Genomic DNA, 23676 nt, shown 5'->3' with positions numbered 1-23676 from the left:
GTATAAAGGTTGTTGACTTGCCATGTATTTTTGATGATGTTGTATGTTACCTCGACAAATGTTAATTTTTATGATGATGATGATGATACGATATCGGCCCTATGTTGGATCATTATATCAGTAAGGGTTATTGTGTACACGGATGGTGACCATGAGCCGTCTCTCAGTCGGCCGGTCATGGTGATGAGAATGAGGCCTACTTCTCTTCACCCGATGATTGATGTTATTTTTGTCGTAGTAAGATACATACATATTATTTGTCTGCAGACTCATATCTCTACTATTGATTGATTTTGATGTTTATAATGATTGTGCATGCACAAGTTTTCTTTTCAAAAAAACTCAATATTCCTGTGTTTGCATTTTAAAATGGGCAAGCTCAACATATAGCTCTAAAGAGCAATGATTTCAACTGTTTTTGGCTTATGTTTACTGAGTACTCTATACTCAGCCTTCATATATTTCTAAATCTGCAGGTTTAACAGGAATGGATAACGGGCAAGTGCTGGCGAGGGTTTCGTTTCTTATGTTCTCTCTATACAATATTTTCATTTCTTATGGCAATATTGTGTTATGGTTGTCTATCATCGAGTCAGTCAAGGAATTTACTCTCAGCTATATGTCTCCACACATATAGTATGTTTACGTTTTGGTGCGATACTCTGAGAACCATGAAAACCTTGAGATTTGTGAATGCTTTAGTATGTCTATTTTGTAATTACCCATGAGTGTCTTGACGCTCTTGCACTTATGATGCCTATAATATTTTATATCATTGTTGATATTATCTTATTGCTTGATTTAGCAATGTTTTATTGATTGCTTCCGCTTAATGTTTAGTCTAGCTTCTATTTCTTTACCTCTTCCTTTTATTTAGTCGTACAATAATCGATCTACGCTATCACTAGCTAGATGTTGGGCCTGCGACAGTCCTTATTTAAAGGCACTCGCTTATGCATTCTTGAAATTAGCCTACATCTCAAATTGGTGCCTCATTTACATGGGGTCGATCATGTTGGGCGCGACCGCTCTATTGAGCTTGTTCAACGGTTTTATTTTTGGCCTTCCCTTCGACGTGATGTGGCCCGTTATGTTACTTGATGTCTCATCTGCTACGTTTCTAAAGGAACGTCCACCAATGCAGGCTTGTATCGCCCACTGCTTGTTCCTGCGGTGCCATGGGCGGCAATACGGATTTCATGTTTGGTTTACCCTGCACACAACGTGGTGCTGAGTTTGTTTCTATGGTGGTAAATCGGTTCTCAAAGATGACCCATTTTATTCCGTATAAGAAGACATTTGATTCCCTTCATGGCTCGATTATTTTTTTTGGGAAATTTATCACTTGTAGGGGCTGCCTTCCTCTATCGTCTCTGGTCGTGACACTCGATTAATTTTTTCTAGCGCAACCTTTGGCTTATGGCCAATACTCGTTTGGATTTGAGTAGTGCTTATCATCTATAGACGAATGGCCAAACTAAAGTTGTGAATCATTTATTGGGTAATCTATTACATTGCCTTGTAGGTCATCATTTGCGCGCTTGGGATTTACGTATGCCGCAAGCTGAATTTGTCTATAATAGCATTGTGAATCGTAGCGTCGGGCAGTGTCCTTTCCAGGTTGTCTATTTTGTTATTCCGCGAGGGCCAACACTCTTCTCGTTGTCGTCTCCCATTCGCGTTGATACCCATGCGGTTGATCTTATGGACACTCTTCGATGCACTTATGAGGCCATACACGTTCAACTAATTGAAGCGAATTCCAAGTACAAAGCTGCCACAGATCATCGACGGCATCTGTTGAGTTTGAGGTGGGCGATTTCGTGTGGGCTATCCTCACCAAGAATCGTAACCCGACGCACGGATACAGTAAGCTTACCGTACGAAAGATAGGTTTTGTCGATATTGTGGAAAAGGTGAATCCTAATGCCTATCGCTTGAAGCTGCCTTCGCACATTCACACCTTCAATGTTAAACACCCGGTGCCATAGTTGGGTGATAAAGATGAGGCTTCTGATGGCGTCTCAGAGTCGAGGTCTCCTCGCTTTCTGGTGTGGGAGAATAATGTCGCAGAAGATGCTCTCACTTTTATGGAAAGCTATGATCGTGTGTTTCAACTCAAGACTTGAGTTTGATGCCCAGTCATTGGCTTCATGGGCTTTTATTATTATTTTTTGTTTCATTTATTGTTTATTTTGACACTTGCATGGGCTTTATTTTAAGGTTGAGTTTATATTTGGGAGGAATTCTAAACTATCCACCTTTTGCAAAGTATATTTATGAAATATCCACTTTTTTATTTTGCTACACCCCATATCCATTGTATTATTTTAATATTTTTTACTATGAAAAAGCTGTGATCTCTGTCATGTAGGTACTACAATGATTGGCTTATTGAATTAATATTTAGTTTTCTGTGTGCAGTACAACGTTACCATATATTGCGGGGGGTGCTAGTTGTGCATTCATGTTATATATGCACAATGGGTATGCACATAGTTAGTATTTTACCGCATAAATGGAATTTGCGGATATTTTGTTTTATGGGCAGATTCCTTTTCGCATAAGTAATTAAAAATTTAATTTATGTGCATCTCGCATAAGTAATTAAAAATTTAATTTATGTGCATCTGTGTTGTTGATTGTGAAGTTGTAATCCTAATTTAACATTATGCGCATATACTTTAATTTGGATATACTTTATTTCTAATACGATGTGTTCGTAATATGGTGCACAATTACTTCTTATTATATTTTGCGCATAGCATGCGCATATAAATTATTTTGATTAAATTGCGCAGAAATATTTAATATAAATTTAATTACAAATTTATCTAATAAATTTAGTTACAAATTTATATGAAGAATTGAATTACAAATTTAATAGTTTTGCGCAAATTTAATTACACAATATTTTCACTTTACACAATCAATTAATTTGTACTCAATTATATCACCTTACGCATAATATTTTATTCATGTGCATAATTAGTGCAATTTGCGCAAATGAATTTACAAATTAGTGAAATTTAGAATGTGATTCACATTTGGCTAATTTTGCGGAAATTAGGCATATTTGCACAATTTAATTAACTTTGCAATATCAATTTTACCAAGCTATTCCCATTTTCCAAATGTCACTACATATTTCTTTCCAATTGTAATTTATTTCTTTCAAAGAAGTAGGTTGCATAAATTGTTGAATTGGTCATAAATATAGGATGTAATAATTATCATAAAATTGAAGACATAATATCATGCTCTCGACTAACCTAATAATTGCACAAATATAAATATTAATCCGGAAATCAAATTATTCCGCATAGAAAGATATGTCATCTTACAATTAATGAAATACAGATAACTTGGATAAAGTCTAGGATAACAACCATCCTCCAATATGTCAGTCATTGCTCACCAAATAAGGACATATGTCTCCAGTGTACGTTTCAGATCCACACAAACTACATGTTCTTGGGGCACGACTGGTGCTACTCGAAGGAGCATTCTCTGATCCAACTCTTTGTCTTTGTGTAGTTCTCTCAGTTGGTCCCCGATGGCGTGTAGTCTTCGGACGTCCAGATTGTCGACTGATTTTAGGAGGATCAATGACAAGACCTTGGATATTTGCAGGAATCGTCCATGAAGCAAGTGGCGGCACTGAATTGACTCGATAGGAGTACGCCTCACATAGTTTTGCAGCTTGATAATAATCCCTAACGTGCTTAGATATATCATCACCTATATGCCTGAATAGCCAAATTGAGCGAAATATAAATTAATAATATTGAACCTAATTTCTTAGTTAAACATATAACTAATGTAATACATGATGGCTGCAATTGCATGTGAACATGGTACCATGTTCATATCCCACTCCACACAAGTGCACGATTGCATTTCTAGATTTACTTTGAATGTTTTGTTGGAACTCTTAACCTTGAAAGTAGATGGGGACATGGCAACGACCTCATATCTCCGTGATCTCTCCAATTCAACAGTGAGCTTGCGTAGTGCCTCCGGTGTAACATCAGCAGAAAATGACTTTGCAGCTTCATGTCTTTCATCAAACCATTTCTCTATGATGTGACGGATTGCCTCAACCATGGAGCATATAGGCAGCTTTCTTGCCCACAACAAACGAGAATTGAACGATTCAGGCAATATTTGATGTGAGAAAATTATAGCGTCGAACAGGGCACTTACACCTTGCCCATTTTTCTGGGGCAACCTGCATCAATTTGCAAGAAGCTCCACCTTCTTCCCTAAGAGCCTTTAAGCTTGCCATCGCAGCATCAAACTCACTTTCTCTATATGCATAAGCCGCTTTCTGATATAGCGCAACTGCTGCCTTGCCAAATCGAGTGATTTTGTTGAGTAGATGGTAGTAGCACAAACCATGTGATACACCAGGAAATACCGCATTTATAGCGTTCACTATGCTAACATGTGCGTCTGAAACAATCAACGTCTCAGGATTCTCACCATAAGCCATCTTCAAATGAGACCAAAACCACGTCCATGATTCATCATTCTCTATAGGACCAATGGTGAATGACAGGGGGAAGACTTGTTCGTTGCCATCCTTCGTGACTGCAACAAACAAGATACCTTTGTTACGACCCTTCAAGTGTGTGCCTTCTAGCACAATTATTGGCCTTACTCTACAAGAACCGAGTGCCACGAAAAGGTGCTTGAACCGACCATCACAATCAATTTCCAAGTCCGTCAACAATCCAGGATTGCACGTCCGCAACATGTGCAAATAGCCGAGGAGTAATGAATAAGATTCTTTATGCCCCCATTCTTTATGCCCCCCCCCATAAATCATCTCCACAGCACCATTACGGGCACACATTGTTACACTATAACTGATCTTGACACCATATTCCCTTTGTAGGTCGGCTATAATAGACCTCGGCTTCACAATTTCACCATCGTCACACATTTTCTTTGCAACTGTTGAGATGGAAATCTTTGACGTGTACTTCTCCGAGGCAATACCAGCGTCTCAATGCGTTGGGAGGGCTCGCCAAAACTACACATCTCCTATTCAAATACCAACAAAATGGAAATAAGAATATAAAATAAAATATGATTTATAAATTTTAATTATTTTTATACCTCTCCCATGTAATCCAAACATGCTCTCATTTGATCAGTTGGGTTGGCGAGACGAGGGATCTCGGCATCAGTGCCCAGAAAAGATGTGCTCCCAAACTCACACTGAGAAAACTGAAGAACATATGGCGATTGTGTCACATTATCATCATCATGAGGAACATCGCCTTCCTCGGCACCCTCGTCTCGTATATCATCAAATTGTCTTACCTCGGGTGCCGGTGTAGGTTGAGGAGCAGGGGAATGCACATCCCTAGCTTGAACACTTCTACAACTAAAAATTCCCTTCAATTCCACTAAAAACTCATTGAAAGACCTCGTGATCCGTGCATCTATAGATTCGTTGTGCCTTTTCAATCTCTCCTCCTGTGCCTCTTCCATCCTCCTCACAACAGCATCTAGATAGGCACAGTCTACACGGTTAGCATGATCGCTGCTACTAGAGGATGAAGATGTAGTAGGCGGCCGCACACGCTTTTCCCTAACTCGTCTACGAGAACCCTTTTCGCGGGAGGATGAACTCCGCGCTCGTCTATCCATCATTGTCGCGGGCAAATCATGTGCATGAATAGGTATATCATGGAGAGAAACTTCTTCATCATGTACAATTGTGTCATGCAATGCTACTTCATGCTCTTGTTCTTGTTCTTACTCTTCTTCTTGTTGTTGTTCTTGACCTTCGTACTGTGCCCCCATATAAATACCAAGAGTAGACAAGTAGTACATAGTCGTGATTTCAAATTCGTCGAGGACCAACTCCAATATCTCTTGCTCCTACATAAATGCGTCAATTATTAAAAACATTAATTGCAAAAAAATATTATTTAATGATTAAATGATTTATACACTTAAATTGCGCATAGTAATTGATGCATACTTTTCAGGCGCACTATTGCGCATAGTTTTCATGCGCAAACATGAAATTAAACTATGCGCAATCACTTAAATGAAATTAAATGCAATTTTAAAAAAAATAGCCTAACATTATTGCACATAGTTTTCATGCATATTCTAAATTTGATTAAACCAATTACATGAAAAAAAAAACAAAAAAAAAAATCCTAACAATCATTTCACCAATTAAATGATTAAATATATAACAACAACCAAAATGCGCAACATATCAGTATATGCACAATTTTCTAACCTATTCAATTATATTCAGCAATTTAATATAATAATTGACAAATTAAAAATATTTTAATGTCATTTTCTTGTAATTAAAACAATTAAAAGAACTAACTAAAAAATGAGCCTAAAAAATATTTCCATGTACAAATAATATCTACACAAATAAAATATAGTAAAATAAATAATTTTAGAATAACATATAAGTACCTCTTTTTCAAAAAAGGGCTCCAAATTCTTCGTAGCCGGTCTACTCCGAAACTTCCACTTCAAACACCGAGGGTGAGCAAATTCAGCAACACAATTGCCAACCACATTAGCAAAGTAGGGCATGATCTCGAGTGACCACACGTGCAACGCCCAAACAGGTCCATAGATTTTATAATTTTTTTTTGGACATACACTTTGTAGTGTAATGACACAACAAATTATAAGTATACGCCCCCCACGAAAATTGGTTAAATGCATCAAGATCATCCACTAATGCCCAAACCCAATTTTCAATTGTTTTATCGGTCTCGTAACCTACCAACATTCCATATAGGACTATAAGGTAGGCAATCCTCAAGTATAAACTTCCATCCTCATCATCAATCTTAAAATCTTCAAAAAGATCAATGAGAAAAGACAATTTAACATGCGTCTGACCACCACTAAATCTCCTAAACACTTCCACTTCACTCAAATCATGATTATTTGACATATCAAAATCAAAATCACCGAATTGAAGACCAGTCACCAAAGCATAATCCCTTCAAGAAAAATGGACCTTCGTATTATTCAATAAAAAATATAGATCATCCCTGTTGGTCTTAATTTGGCGGGACACTATATGATGCACGACCATTGCACATTTTGGACCAGGATTCCAGTCCAACAAATATCCAAAACAACCATTTAAAAATGTATCTAATAATCCTTGACCACCTTTTCCTTTAAATTTTTCTCCACCATCTTTAAATACTTGATTTTGTAATAAGTTCCCATGTCCGACGTTACATTGACAGTGTTCGGTCTCAACAGAGTAAGAGGCCCCTGTTACAGTCCAAAAAAAAAATTCAATAGCAAATTTTAAGAGAAAAATCGAAAAAATAAAAAATGAAAACTTTGCGCATAGTATTCAAATTTTCAATTTTCCCATTCAATAGTAAGAGGCCCCATGATTGCGCATAGTATTCAATTTTCCCATTCACAATGCGCAACATACTTTGCTCAATTAGATTACGCATTGTATTTCAATTTTCCCATTCAAAATAAAAGCTTTTGATTGCGCATAGTATTTCAATTAGATTGCGCATAGCACTTGAAAATTTTAAATGAAAAATTAGTTTTTTATTTAATCAAACTATGCGCAACATCTCTGCAATTTTTTTTAAGAACACCATTTCCGCATATGAAATAAATAAAAACTACAAATAATTTAAGTGTAGAATCAAACCCAGGATCAATTACAATAACTAATAATTAACTCTAAATATGGATTCATGCGAAAATATTGTAGAATAACACAAAAAAAAACCGAATAAACAAAAAAAAAACCTCTTGAGGTGCGGCCATGTTCTCCACCGTCGAATGGACTCCGAGGAACAAGTGGAAAAAAACCTGAAAATATTTTAGAATATTGCCCAATCTAAATTTCACGCAGAGATGGCGAATTAGGAGAATTCACGCAGAGAGGGCAAGTTTGCGGAAGTTTTGTGGAGAGAAAGGTGGGACAATTTCTAAATAAAACATAAACAAGACAAAGCTAACTACCCACCCCTTTTACAATTAAATTCGGTCAAAAGTAACTTCACTTTGTCAGTGCACATATTCCAAAGTCAGCTATAGGAAATGGTGAAGGAATATGCAAGTACCAAAAGAAATAGTTAAATATTGAAATAGACATGGAGTGAATTGTTTGAAAAAAGTGGATAGTGTGAATATAGGTTGAGAGAGTTGTGTAGTATTGTATATTACCACCTTATATTTAGACTATTAATTTTGGTTTCCACCATTTCTGAGGTACATTTTTTGAATTTTATCTAACGTGAAACTTGAGGTTTTTCTCGTTATTCATTCATGTTCACGCTTTGGCTACGTCACACACTGAATTGTACAACTGTTATATTTGGATCGTGTTCAATTCAACAGAGCCTCAACACTTGATCGGGTTATCATTTTTCATGTGCATGTCTTCATACTCACTAAATTTGAGATAGAACAATATCATTCAAATAATTTGGAATGCCTTCAACCTTATCTCGAGCTCCGTACATAACAATTTTTCTATAACCTTTACATATAGACTATAATGGATTTTAACAAGAAACAAACCTGTGTATGGAGTGTTATCTATGAATTTTTTTTTTCTCTAGTGCAAGTATGCTAATAGCATGGAAGATGGTGAAACCAAAAGAATTGGCTAGTACAATAACTCCAACAATCCTCAACCTTCAATTTAGCATTGCTACCTATGTCTTAAGCCCTATTACGATCCTTAAAGACGTAGGGTGTGTTTGCTTTTTATCCCTCTAAATGGAGGGATAACAAAAATTTATGCCTTTAAATGTTTGCTTTCTTATCCCACATTTTACACAAACACCATTTTCCTTCCTTATTTTCACTTCAAGGAGGGATAATATTATCCCTCAATATTATCCCTCTTTGAAATGAAAATAAGGAAGGAAAATGGTGTTTGTGTAAAATGTGGGATAAGAAAACAAACATTTAAATGGATAAATTTTTGTTATCCCTCCATTTAGAGGGATAAAAAGCAAACACACCCGTAGTGATAAGTGAAGTGATCGGTTTAAGTGGAGGATAAAATATAATATTAGCAAGCCTGTAGCATATCTAGACTCAAGGATGATATGAGTAAAAACACTCAAATCATACACAGATAATGGAGACCAACACGCTTCTTTTTACATCAGACATGATAATCTTAACAAGCTCGATTTAAAAAAAAAAGAAAAAAAAAAAAACAAATCAGACATGATAATCTTAACATGCTGGATTTTATAAAATTCTGTTCTAGTTCATTTATTAATCCGAAGAGCTAACCATATCTCACAGTATCGGGTAAGCATCATGTTCAGCTAGTAACATCAAGACTCAAGAGCATAACAAAAAGGGAACAACCAGCTCTTGGAAAGAATCGAGCGTCAAGAGCACAACAAAAGGGGTACAATCGGCTCTAAGAAAGAAACAAGCTTAAGTTGGTCTGTATACCAACGAGGTCTTGTCATTATTATTTGAGATACGAAAACAACTTAGTAGCAACCTGTGCAAAGAAATCGGCAGTTAGTAAGGAGCTTTTATACACAGGAGAAAATAATGCATAATGGAAAATGTGTTCTTACGCATTTGTCGACACAGCGCCAGTAATCAAAATATTGTCCTGTACAGTGCTTGTGTCCCGATTCATCACCTTGAATTCTCTTAGAACAGGCCTATCACCCACAAATCCGAGGGGGAAAGAAAAGATCAGCACTTTCTAAGAAGTATTCTGATGATGGTCTAGAAAAACCAGGCTATAATATGAACAAAGCTCATTTTGTAGAATACCAACAAAAGAGAATAGGGAGAGTTGGTCAGTGCTATCTACACGGAGATACCTCCAAAAGGTTCTAGATAACAGATCATCCAAGCACCATTTCAATGTTGAAATATGAAGAGCACATGTTGATCCTTGACAAACAGTGAAGTGCAAAATTACAAAAAAACCATGCAAAAGGGTTTTACTTTTACATAGATTTAAACCATTTTCCAATTAATCTAGTTGCATAGAGCAGTCGGTCTGAAGTCACCACATATGTTGGTGAGGGATATGAAACTTTTAGTAGTTAACTGAGTTTGGCAAATCAGAATGAACCGTTTAAATTATTGAACTCAACATTCATTATAACCAAAAGGACATCATTTTTCCCATGTGAATATGCTGGCACCCAAGCAAAAAAATAAATTGGAGACCAACATTTTAAACCAAATATCTAGGTATGGTATATGTTAAAGCCACCCTTTCTGTTCCACATCGACTTGGTAATGATCTAGTCTCCATTATATAAGTTTAGAGTACTCTCTCCCCTTATGAGAGGCCTTTTAAGGGGATGATGGGCCCAAATCTAATACTTTATATTAAAAATAATTATTTATTTTATCATATAATCATTTTATGCTTAATATCTATACAAACTAATTTTATAATGCACATCAATCATAGTAAGAAGGCTAACTTATCACTCTTGTTCCACTACCAATCATAGTATTGACGATGACAAGCCTACCAGTCACAGCAAGAAGGCTAACTTATCACTAAAGTTCCAACATTAAAAATTCCTGCCATACTCATCCAAAATGGATGATCAAATTTGAATTTTTTGATATAATTAATAACTATAAAAAAAAATTAAAATTTGAAACTTATAATTTAGATAAACTTGAATGCGTTGTCCTGTAAATTTAATAATATTATTTAGGGTAAATATCATATTAAATCCCAAATAAACCTGCTTTATCAAAAATGTCCCAAGCTATCAGAAATATTTTATAAATCTTAAACTATTAAGTTTGTATCAAAAATGTTCGGCGTCCATTTTCCAATCCCAAGAATCATGATGTGTCTCGCTAGATGCCACCATGTAATTTAAATTTTATTATTTTAAATGAAATGGCACAAAACGACGTCGTTTTATATCATGTCATTTAAAAAACGATATCGTTTTGTGCCATTTAAGAAACGACGTCATTTTGTGCCACATCAGTTGATTCAAATCGCGTTGAAGGTCAGTTTAGCACTTTATCTTGTGGACTTAATTTCATTTAAATGATATAGCATAAAATGACTTTGTTCTGTGTCATGTCATTTAAAAAATAAAATATAAATTACACAGTAGCACTCGGCAAGCCACATCATGATTACGGAGGTCAGAAAATGGATGCGGGACATTTTTGAGACAAGCCTAATAGTTTGGGGTTTTTAAAAATATTTCTTATAGTTCGGGACATTTCTAATAAAGCGGTTATAGTTTGAGATTTAATATGATATTTACCCAATTATTTAAGCATTTATCAAGTGATGTTTCTAAATATGTTGGATTTATTTAAATTCAAATTCAAATCCTCTTAAAGTACAAAAATTAGGTGAGGACAGAATTTTAAACCGCTGATCTAACCTCTAAAGTATGAAGGTAAGTTCCACCATTCGTAAGATTTATAAAATAAGAATATCGGAAATAAGAAAAATAATTATAATCTAAAAATAACTTTCTTTATGAACATAAATATATAGGGTTATTCACAGTTTGTGTTCCCAACTTTCAGCGTTTTAAAAAAAACATCCTCAACTTAGGTTTTCACTTCAAAAACCCTCAACTTTGGAAAATGTTGGATTTATGTCCTTCCTTATAGAACGTAGAATGATGAATCATCCTGCTGGATTCTTAGTAGAGTTTACGGTTTTTTCTGTAATTTTATACTGAAATAGCAGCAAAGAGACTCATTATTCTGTCACCGGGTTCTGTGAAGCAGAGCCTTAATGAAACTTTCACCAAAGTTGAGGGATTTTGAAGTGAAAATGTAAGTTAGGGACATTTTTTGGAGTACACTGAAAGTTGGGTCCACAAACTATGAGTCCATGATTAACCCTTATATAAATAAAAATCAAATAACATTAAATACCAATAATACTTTACTATCTTTTGGGTGTTGAAGCTTATCATAAGCATGATAGAGAATCCAAGTCCTCCACAAAGAAAAGGGAATGTGCTTAAGAAGACAAAACATGTGATTTGACTTTCAATGAAATCATAATATTGAATGTTTCTGCACCTCTTGAAAGATTGCATTTACAGCATTTCAAGGAGAATCATCTATACAGCTTTCTTTCCAGGTGTGCTACAACTTTAACTACAAGATCTCAAAAGGTTTTGCTTGTTCTACTATCAAATTTGAAAAGCTACACCACCTATCCACTTGTCCAATTCTTACGAAAGCTCCAAGTTCAACCATGATAGTAATTTCACGAATTCTTAAAACAGAAAGCAGATATATCTTAAGCCCCAGTCACTCCGTAGCTTCTTAAAGCTTTTTTCTAGTTTGTCGTTTCTACACAGAAACACATAGCTCCAATTAATTATCAGTTTCCCTTTAAGACAGTAATTCACGCCAGATTTACTCTGCTCAGTACATTCCTCAGCCAACAACTTTTGTCAATCTAGATTTCTACAAACTAACTAAAGAGACACATATAGAGACCTTTACAGTTAACATGCCAGCTTTTTACCATCAACACTCCAAACATAAGTGAGTTAGATGGAGGCACAACAGCGGATTACTAATGCTTGACTAGTTTTAATTTCAACCATCAATCTAGAATGCCTGAGATGTAAAAACGTGCAAGGAAGTCACAAGAGTTGAGAGTATCAAGTCAACCCAGGAATAAATGTAAATGGAAATTGCGAAGGAATGGAGGATTATTCTCATAATCACTTAGAACAACCAGGAGAAACCTCCTGTCAGGTCTAATCCAGCCCATGAACAAAATAATTAACTTATGTCAAACCCTTACAGACTGATTAGTGGCTTTTGCCATATTTAGGCATAAAGAGAAGTCAAGAGTCTAATAAAACAAATAAATAATATGATATCAGCCAAGCCTCACACCAAAGAAAATGACCGAATACGCCCTTACAACTAGCCCATATAATGAATCTTTACCCGCCACATATAGACCCAAATTGCAGATTGTAATCAGGAAGGTTCGGATACAAAAAGGATACCAAACTGTAAAGCAGTTACTCAGCACTCTCAGATATTTGGGGACAGAAGTACACTACCGTGAATAGCTTACAAATCTAATAAAAAAGGAGCTGAAAATATTTTCAAGCAGACAAGCATTGAATAATTAGAGAAATGTGTATATAAATAATTTATTAGAAGAAATAACCTGATATTCTTTAAGTGGCCTCGTGCATGGTGCCTTGCAACGGTCTTCAAGTTCCCTCTTTGGATCTACAGGCTCCTCGTCAGCCCTAGCACACATTAAGCAGTGACAATTGTTAAAAGATTAAAGAGGCTTCTTCAGCTCAGCCCGATATATGCAAATATAGTACTCCTGTGCATCCTGTTTGAAAATGTGCAACGTTTTCATATGACATAATGGGAAACTCAGAGAATGTTAGAGTGTATTTAGGCTGGTTTTCGGAAGACAATTAAAAATATACTAATAAGCAAATTGATTGGAAATCACGACTGTGATTGGTTGTGCTTTGGAAAAAGAAATAGGACACAGGATGTTCTTTCAGAAACCCAATTAAACAATGCCTTATGATTTTAAAGTCAGTATATTGCTGAGACATGAAGATTAAAGCATACAGGTGAGGACTTTTGCAGCTAATAACAGAGACTTAAGTGCAACCAGCTCCACATGATAGCACGAAATGTATCCTACAGAAACCAATGAACTATCAAAACAGTCGAGGGAGATCCCTACTGCATTAAATAAGCAGAAGGCTTTTAGAATTACAAGGAAGGACTGCAATATCAATAAAATGCAACAAAAAAAAAGCCATTTTACATACTGATTCCTAACAATATAAAATAAGAAAGACCAGTACATCAGTAAATCACATACAATCAGAATTTCTGAGAATAAATCAACCAAAACTAAAAGAGTAGAGATAATACTCACATCGTTTAGAATTCCAACAATCAGCTGAAACAATCTGCAAAAGAATGCCCTCAAAACTCAATACAGATATAAGCCAAAACCATGAAACAGAAGAAGAAAAAACCCTAGATTCGACTATCAAAGAGAATTACGGATCTGAAAGCGCGGTGGACAGAAATGGTGAGAATTACCCGAAGCTGGAGGAGGAGAGGTGGCGAATCTAGCGAGACTGATTAATTTTGACTATCGAGAAAAGGGAATGTGGAATTGGAGGATGCACAGTTGCTCTTAACGTGCGCCAGGAGCGCAGGTGACATCGCTCTAGTACAATTTCGATGTAAAAAAAAAAATTGAGAATAATTTTGATAATTTTGTGAGACAAATTTCGATAATTTTGAAAAGGAGGATTCTATATTAAATTTACTGCGTTTATTTTGAATGATTATAGTAAAAGTGTAAAACTAATATCTTGTTTATTTGATGGACCGAAATTTTAGATATTCTAATGTCTTTGATTATTTCTATTAATTAAATTAATTTTATTTGATTTTTATTTGATAGGGTGAGATTGAATAAATTCTATTTTGAAGATAAAAATATTCAATCATCCATCTTGTCAATCATACAAAGTAAACGTCGCCTAAAAGTAAAAAATTTAATACTTCCTCCGTTCACAGTAAATACAATATTTTTTTTATCCATTTATAATAAGTGTAGTATTTTCTTTTGAGAACATATATTTTTATACTTTTACCATATTCACACATAATATTTACAGAAAAACTAATTTTATAAATTATTTATTAATTATCTAACAAATCAACTTTGATGAGCATTTATGCACATCTTTTGATATTTTTTAAAACTCGTGTCCTTTCATCCACACCACACTTATCGTTAATGAATGAAGTAATTTGTTAATGAGTTCAAAATTTTTATCTATTTTAATAAAAAGAAATTGGAAAATTATTGTGTAACTATAGATGTCATCAATTTTATTAATTAATATTCATAAATTAACCAGTATAAAAATATGAAAATTATGATAACTGTTGTAATATTCCCTTGAGCAAGCAATTCCAAAGTAAAGAATGGAAGATTCAGACAGAAGAGAAGGAGAGAAAAGATGAGAGAAAAACAGATTCTGTATTCTCATAACCGTATCTTACCGTTCCATCACACACACACACATATATATATATATATATATATATGAATAAGTAATGTACAATATATAATAAATAATATTATTTACAATACTCGCCCTTGGACATTACTTGATTATGTTCATGTCTCTCTCGCTGAAAAACCCTGTGGGAAAAAACAGTCAAAGAAAAGAGTACATGTGATATGTATAATTTTGTGTTGCATTTGTTGCCTCATTAAAAACCTTAACTAAGAAAACCCAATGGAAAAAACTTAGTAAGGGAAAAAGAGTACAACAAAAATACACCTTCAAGGCATAATGAATTCGCTCCCCCTCAAACTAATAATCTACTAGGTCTACGCATTCCAATATTATGAACATGTTTTTCAAAAGTTGACGTAGGAAGGGATTTTGTGAATAAATCTGTCAGATTATCACAAGAGCAAATTTTATTTATTTTAATTTCGCCGCTCTTCTGGAGCTCATGCGGGTAAAAGAATTTAGGTAATATATGTTTTGTTAAATTTCCTTTAATGTACCCGCTATCCATTTGTGCAACACAAGCAGCATTGTCCTCATATAGGACAGTGGGAGATTTATCATCCGCAATACCACAAGATCCGCGAATGTGTTGTATCAATGATCTTAACCATGCACATTCTTTAGCGGTCTCGTGTAAAGCGATAATCTCTGAGTGGTTTGAGGATGTAGTAACTAGAGTCTGTTTAACAGATCTCCAAGAAATAGCTGTACCACCACAGAGGAAAACATAACCAGTCTGAGATTTAGCATTATGGGGATCAGATAAATAACCAGCATCCGCATAGCCTACCAATGTCATGTCTTGGTTTCTTGGATAGAACAAACCAAGATCTTTTGTACCTTGAAGATAACGAAGTATGTGTTTAACACCATTCCAATGTCTTCGTGTAGGAGAAGCACTGAATCTTGCTAGTAAGTTAACCGCAAATGCTATGTCAGGCCTTGTGCAATTTGCGAGATAAAGTAGTGCTCCAATTGCACTCAAATAAGGAACTTCTGGTCCTAAAATATCCTCATCATCTTCTTTAGGTCTAAATGGGTCCTTATCTACTTCTAGTGATCGGACAACCATAGGTGTGCTAAGTGGATGTGATTTATCCATATAGAATTTCTCTAAAATCTTACTCACATAAGTTGATTGGTGTACAAGAATTCCTTCAGGGAGATGTTCGATCTGCAGGCCGAGACAAAACTTGGTTTTACCCAAGTCTTTCATTTCAAACTCCATCTTTAAGCATGAACGAGCTTCTTCAACCTCTTTGCGTGTTCCAATTATATTTATATCATCAACATAAACAGAAATGATACAAAAACCATTTTGTGATCTTTTAATGAACACACAAGGGCATATATCATTGTTCACATATTCCTTCTTCAAGAGGAATTCACTAAGTCGGTTATACCACATCTTTCCCGACTGTTTTAAACCGTACAACGATTTTTCTAATTTCACACAATACATGTCACGAGTTTCATTTTCCTTCATATGAGGAATTTTGAATCCTTCAAGGATTTTCATATAGATATCAGCGTCTAGTGACCCATATAAATATGCAGTCACGACGTCCATTAACTGCATTTCTAAATTCATTGATGATGCCAGAGATATCAAATAGCGGAATGTTATGCCATCTAAAATAGGAGAATATGTTTGATCAAAATCAATTCCAGGTCTCTGCGAAAACCCTTGAGCTACTAATCTCGCTTTATATCTTGCCACCTCATTGTTCTCATCTCTCTTTCGTACAAATACCCATCTATATCCCAATGGTTCAACATTGTCGGGTATAAGTATTATAGTACCAAGAACTTTTCTTTTCTTTAGCGAGTTATACTCTGCCTCAATTGCTTCCTTCCATTTCAACCAATCAGAGCGCTTCCGGCACTGTGCTACTGTTTTTGGTTCTGGATCCAGATTATCATTTGAAATAGTACATGCAATTGTAGAGACAAATACATCGTCTATTACAATAACATTTCTGTTATAAGTTTCTCCCGTATTTATAAAGTTCATAGCAACTTCAATGTTGACATCAACCAGATTTTTATCAATTTCCATTATATTATGATCTGGTTGTTCCGCTATCCCAGTATTAGTTAGTGCACTTTTAGAAGTACTGGGATTATCATCTACAGGATGATCCTCTTCAAGAGGTTGTTGGAGTGATATCATATTCTTATTTGATTTTGCTTTGCGGGGATTTTTATCTTTAGCACCAATAGGTCTCCCACGCTTCTGGCGTTCGGGATTATCAGCTGATTTATTTTGTCCATATGGAACTTCAATCCTTTCTGGTGCATTCATAGCAGGAATATGAGATTTTGTCTCTCCTTTATGATCCGTAAATGCATCTGGAAAATTACTTGCTAAATATTGCAAGTTAATTATCCTTTGAACTTCCAGTTCAGATTCATTAGTACGTGGATCTAAATAATGAAGATTCTTTTCATTCCATGAAATTTCTCGACATTGTGTTGAAGTTGAGCTTTTGTCTCCCCCTAATGTCGGGAAATGATCTTCATCAAAAATACAGTCAGCGTACCGGGCAGTAAATTGATCCCCAGTCATGGGTTCAAGAAATTTAATTATAGATGGAGATTCATAACCCACGTATATACCTAGCTTACGCTGAGGGCCCATTGTGGTACATTTTGGTGGCGCTATTGGAGTATAAACTCCACAACCAAATATTCGCAGATGGGAAATGTTTGGTTCTTTACCACGTACTAATTGTATTGGGGAATATTCATGATATGCAGTTGGTCGGATTTGAAGCAAATTTGCAGCATGCAAAATCGCATGACCCCAACAAGTAATAGGTAAGTTTGATTTTTGTAGCAATGGTCTAGCTACTAGTTTTAAACGTTTGATCAAGGATTCAGCTAGACCATTTTGCGTGTGGACATATGGAACAGGATGCCCCACTTTGATACCCAATGACATACAATATTCATCAAAAGATTTTGATGTGAATTCACCAGCGTTGTCCATTCGAATGGACTTTATTGGGTAATCAGGAAATTGAGCTCTTAATTCAATTATTTTGGCAATAAGCTTTGCAAATGCTTTATTGCGAGTAGATAATAAGCATACATAAGTCCATCGAGTAGAAGCATCAATCAGGACCATAAAATATTGGAATGGTCCGGACGCTGGGTGAATTGGTCCACATATATCTCCTTGAATTCGTTCAAGAAAAGCAGGAGATTCTAATTTAACTTTGGTACGAGAAGGTCGTACTATAAGCTTACCTTTTGCACATGCTTCACAAACAAATTCATTTGAATGTGATAGATCTTTTATTTGTATATTGTGCCCAATAGCATTAGTAATAATCCGACGTATCATATTATGCCCAGGATGACCCAATCGTTCATGCCATAATATAAAAGATTTTGGGTCTTTAAATTTTATGCTTAACGCAACATGATTGTTAGATTTAATATGAGTATAATACAAGCCAGAGGAGAAAGAAGGGAACTTCTCAAGAATTTGTTTCCTACATCCAACATTCTGAGTGATGAGAAGAAACTCATTATTGTTATCGGTTTCAGTTTCAATGTGAAAACCGTTTAGTCGGATGTCTTTAAAACTAAGAAGAGTACGTTTTGATTGTGGATACAAAAGTGCATCATTGATAATTAATTATGTACCCATAGGGAGTATTAGAGAAGCTCTTCCAGAGCCGACAATAAGGATATTGTCATTTGCAATTGTAGTGACGCTCCCCCTTTTTTCAGTAAGATTTTGAAAATATTTTCTATCAGTAAGTATAGTATGTGTTGTGGCACTATCCACTAAACACAATGTACTTTCATTCTCCATGAGTTGCAAGTTTGAGTTTGACATTCTAAAAGCAAAGAAGTAAAATATAAATCAAGAAAATAGCAAATAAAGATAGCAAATATGTCACAATAATAATAGAATTTTAAGTATTGCAAACGCACAAAGACAAACTAAATTACAAACAGTTTGCAAATAAAACATGAACCATAAATAAAATCCTAAAATGTCTGAATATTCCAACAAATCAAATTACTTTTGATCTCCATAATCTTCAAGATCGAGTTGCATTAAATCATCATCGTCGGCATTAAACTCCAAATTTGCTTTAGGCAAACTGGCATGATGTATTTCACTTCGAATTTTCTTGCCTTTCTTGTTCTTTTGCAACATTTGATATGCTTCAACGAGGTGCTTGGCGGTGCGACATGTACGACTCCAATGACCCTCGCATCCACACCTGTAACAAGTTTGTTGCGTTTCTGGAGTTTGCTGAGATGTACTTTCTTCTTGTGGATGCGATGTCTTATGAAATCCTTTTCCATGACTTTGGAATCTAGCAATATGATTGTATCCACGACCTCGACCTCTACCTCGACCTCCTCTGTGGGACCAACCTCGTCCACCACGTTGGGACCAATTCGCTTTTCCTCGGCCTCTCCCTCGACCACCTCTATAAGTGGTAGCATGTGCTTCAGGCACTGCTTGTGAACCAATTGGTCTTGCATTGTGGTTTCTCATCAAAAGCTGATTATGTTTCTCTGCTACAAGTAAAGCAGAAATGAGTTCAGAATGCCTAGTATAATTCTTGGCCCTGTACTGCTGCTGGAGTACAAGGTTACTGGCATGAAAAGTAGATAGAGTCTTCTCTATCAAATCAATCTCTGTAACTTCTTGCTTACAGAGTTTCAGCTGTGACACAATACGGTGTAAGGTAGAATTGTACTCAATCACGGACTTGAAATCCTGAAAGCGTAAATTTAGCCAATCATATTGTGCCTGAGGGAGAATAATGGCCTTTTGTTGATCAAAGCGATCCTTCAGGGATTGCCATAGGACAACAGGGTCCTTTTCAGTAAGGTACTCATTTTTTAAGTCCTTATTCAGATGATGACGCAAGAAAATCAAAGCTTTCGCCTTCTGGGCGGAGCTACATGAAGAATCTGGAACTATAGCGTCACTCAGATCACATGAGGCGAGGTATATTTCAACATCCAAAGCCCAAGTCATTTAGTTACCACCATCAAGAGCAAGCTCGGTGAATTTTCTTTTGTTGATATCAGACATATTTAAACTATAATAAATAATGAAAAGAAAAAATTTCAATTACCAATAGGAAAATAGACAATTATACACAATTATTTTTCAACCAATTCATTTAATAAATAACAAACAATAAATATTATAATTGGGAGACGATCCTTAAGACGTAATAATTTCTATCCCGTAGGGAGAAGATCCTTAAGAAATTAATACATCTATCCCAACATATTAAAAATATCTTTGTTTTTATTAAAAAAAAAAACAGAAGATTAACTAAATACTGAACATTAAATATTCGCCATAAATAGAAGATGATTGGATGTACATGAATTTAAAACTTAATTTAATCGAGTATTTACAGAAAAATTTACCAGTTATCATAATTCCAATTCGAATTCGAATATATTTAAATACCAAGCACAGTAAACTCAAGTTTATAATATTTAATACTTTTTAAGTGTTAAGAGTTCTATCAAAACCAATAGACGCACATTCAAACTCTCAAAAGGGTGTTAATTAATCTTGTAAAATTCATCATTCTACAAACAATAATAACAATCATCATTCAGACGCACATATATGCCAATGAATTCATCATGCGTTTGATTATATAAAAGTGGGTATTTGACCGCATTCAACCTATTCAAATCAAAATCTCCAAACTTCACATCCAACCAAAAAAAATCGATAAACAGAAACTTGTTTAATACTATAACAAATCAATCAACAATCGGACTTCTCAAAAAAATTAAGTTTCAAAAAAAATCAAATTCGTTTCTAAATTTTATAGAAACATAATATAAAATTGCAAGAAAATTACCTTGCAAGAAAAACACGATTTTTTCTTATGGTCTATCTCTGTATTCACTCAATTTGGCTAGAGACTGGTGCTGATAACGTGTTGTAATATTCCCTTGAGCAAGCAATTCCAAAGTAAAGAATGGAAGATTCAGAGAGAAGAGAAGGAGAGAAAAGATGAGAGAAAAACAGATTCTGTATTCTCATAACCGTATCTTACCGTTCCATCATATATATATATATATATGAATAAGTAATGTACAATATATAATAAATAATATTATTTACAATAATAACTTCTTAGATAGAAATCGTATTAATGGTAAAACTACTCATTTTCACAAGGTACATATGACAAATATTCACTTTTATAAAATATATGGCAAATACTCAATTTTAAGATAATAGATTAATATACCTTTCGATATAGATAGATTTATTTGGAGTTTTATATTGAGGCAGATTTTGTACTAGCTATGTAGATAGCAGAAATCAATAGTTGTATAGGCAGATTTATAGGCTGTAAACAGATCCTCTTATTTGATTATTCTTAGAATAATCGAGTTTTGATATAGAATGACTTAGGCAGATTTATGGCTGTAAAGTTTTCTCAATCGTGTTACTTGTTATGATTATTGATTAGTTTAGACTTAGATTAATTATAGATATGTATTCAGTTTAGGATAGATTTGAGATCTATAAGGTTATAATATAAGAGGTGGCTATGTTGTAAATTGTACTATTTTTCATTATAGTGATTTACCGTCATTAAGACAACCACAGATTTATCATGTTGGATAAATCTGCAGAAAGTATTTCTAGTGTCATTTAAATTTCGCAGTTGTTAGTTACGTTGTTAGTAACAAACTAATTGACAGATACAAACTTTAACTTATTTTATAAGTTTGCCTTTATACATTTAGTACTTTTAATAAGTACACATGTTTGTAGTAAATTTAGGCACTAAATTTCTTTTAATTGGTATCAGAACGGGTACTTGATACACTAAGTTATTCATTCATTGTCCAAGTTTACTACAATGTATATCAATGGATGTTCGTGTAGGTTGAACTTCTCCTCAGATTAGTGTTGATGATAAGGAGGAACTCAAACCTGAGGTTTATTAGACAACAGATGAGAGAGTTGTGTCCAATCTGAATTCTAGAGCTCTTCATGTTATTTTTACAACTGTGGACATGGTGTCATTTTGATTGATATCCAATTGTACCAAAGCTCGTGAGACTTGGTCTATTTTGAAGGAGTAGTGTGAAGGTTCTGAAAGTGTTAAGAGAACCTATTTGCAATGAACGTTTAGTAAGTAAAATCATGAGATCTTTACGTGAACGTTTTAATGTTATAATCTCGGCTATTGAGAAAGCCAAAGATTTATCAACTCATCATGTTAGTGAATTGGTTAGTATTTTGCTAATTCGAATCAACGAAGATCTGTGATGTAGTCCAAAACATTATTTTTCAAAGCTGAATCATCTAAATCTCTAGTTAGAGAATTAGATGACATGGATCTGTCAGGTCTAGAGCCCATATATATTCTATCTAATGCTGACTAGGAGAACTAGCTAGAGTGCTAAACAAGAAAGAAACGTAAAAGCAATGGAAATACGCCTTTATTCTGATACTCTCACGTAATATGCATTATCCCCTGCATCTCTGTGCTCACTTCAAATGCAAACTCAACACGCCCCTCAAGATGGAGCGTAGATGGTGGTAAAGTTCATCTTGTGGAGAATAGCCTTAAAAGTTGGAGCAGTCAAAGGCTTAGTAAAGATGTCTGCCAATTGATATGTGTTGGAGATATGTAAAAGTGATAACACTCATGTTTCCATGGTTTTAGTGTTCATATGATGTTAATTTTATAGGAAATTGAGTGTTGGATGATTGTTTTGTGCTTAATTTGCTTTATCTTTGGAAACATGATTCTTACTCGAACTTTGAAGGAAATTTCAGGTTTATTGAGTTCGAATTTGGAAAACTTATCTGAAATAAAAGTTGTAGATCGTCTCGATACGAGTTCGTGAGCGCAAACGGATCATAAATCAGAGTTCGGACAAGAAAGTTATGACCAAAACAAAAAAGTCGCGCGCAGCAGCGAAACAGCGGCGACCCTGCGGCGACCGGGCGGCGACCGCCGCCTGAAGAAGGAATTTTGTGAAGGAGCCGGCGACCAGGCGGCGACCGCCGGGCAGCCCGCCGAGTTTTCGGCGCCAGCGGCGCCCGCGCGGTGAGCGCCGTCCGATCGCCGCCAGACCGCCGCACCTCCGTATTTTTGCGTTTTTAGGCGTTTTTCAAGTCCTTTTCGAGCTCAAACTCTGTATTTTACCCTGGTACTATAAATAGGTCTTCTTTTGACCTATTTTGGGTTCCTTTTTCAGTCCCCAACTTTAGTTTTTCAATTTCATAGCTTTAGAATTTATTGCTTTCCAGTTTTTATTGCTTGGATTGGATTTCCACAAGATTGAAGATTCAAGCTGCTACATTCGTTCTTATTCAGTTTTTATATAATTCAGTTTTTCCAATTGCTTTCTTCTTAATTATGTTTATGTTTTATTTCAGCATGTCTGGCTAGTTCCCTTTAGCTGATTCTAGGGTTTGTAAATAGTTGATTGAATTTATGTGATTTATTTGTTAATACCTTTGTGCCTTCCAGTTTATGATTCATAATTCCTGGTGCTTAATTTCTTGTGAATTATCTGATCAATAGTTTGCATGTTTAGCTATTCGGCT

The 23676-nt window shown here is 35.1% G+C and overlaps 2 protein-coding genes and 1 long non-coding RNA gene across 4 annotated transcripts; all 3 read right to left on the bottom strand.

The window, feature by feature from the left end:
• Nucleotides 1-3257: 3257 nt before the first annotated feature.
• On the bottom strand, nucleotides 3258-8385 carry LOC131019404 (uncharacterized). The gene is made up of 5 exons (XR_009100249.1): nucleotides 7789-8385; nucleotides 6460-7284; nucleotides 5125-5895; nucleotides 3830-5049; nucleotides 3258-3749 (listed from the first exon to the last, which is right to left on the bottom strand). It is a non-coding gene; the product is annotated as an uncharacterized LOC131019404 (long non-coding RNA).
• An 841-nt stretch (nucleotides 8386-9226) lies between these two features.
• LOC131019403 (cytochrome b-c1 complex subunit 6-like) lies at nucleotides 9227-14214 on the bottom strand. 2 transcript variants are annotated; one of them, XM_057947947.1, is made up of 5 exons: nucleotides 14094-14214; nucleotides 13922-13956; nucleotides 13178-13262; nucleotides 9594-9683; nucleotides 9227-9514 (listed from the first exon to the last, which is right to left on the bottom strand). In XM_057947947.1, coding segments are annotated over exons 2-5 (210 nt in total). In that variant the 5' UTR covers nucleotides 13924-13956; nucleotides 14094-14214; the 3' UTR covers nucleotides 9227-9481. The 2 variants fall into 2 exon arrangements, with proteins under 2 accessions (XP_057803930.1, XP_057803929.1); XM_057947946.1 differs by having other exon boundaries at nucleotides 13922-13955; nucleotides 14053-14199.
• A 4911-nt stretch (nucleotides 14215-19125) lies between these two features.
• LOC131023150 (uncharacterized) lies at nucleotides 19126-20103 on the bottom strand. The gene has a single exon (XM_057952696.1). The coding sequence runs from the start codon at nucleotides 20101-20103 to the stop codon at nucleotides 19126-19128; it is 978 nt and encodes a 325-aa protein (XP_057808679.1).
• Between the last annotated feature and the right edge of the window lie 3573 nt (nucleotides 20104-23676).

Source organism: Salvia miltiorrhiza, chromosome 4, assembly GCF_028751815.1.
Source record: "Salvia miltiorrhiza cultivar Shanhuang (shh) chromosome 4, IMPLAD_Smil_shh, whole genome shotgun sequence".
Taxonomy (NCBI): domain Eukaryota; kingdom Viridiplantae; phylum Streptophyta; class Magnoliopsida; order Lamiales; family Lamiaceae; genus Salvia; species Salvia miltiorrhiza.
Note: the sequence above shows the minus strand (reverse complement) of the source record. Positions and strands in the feature narration are given on the sequence as shown.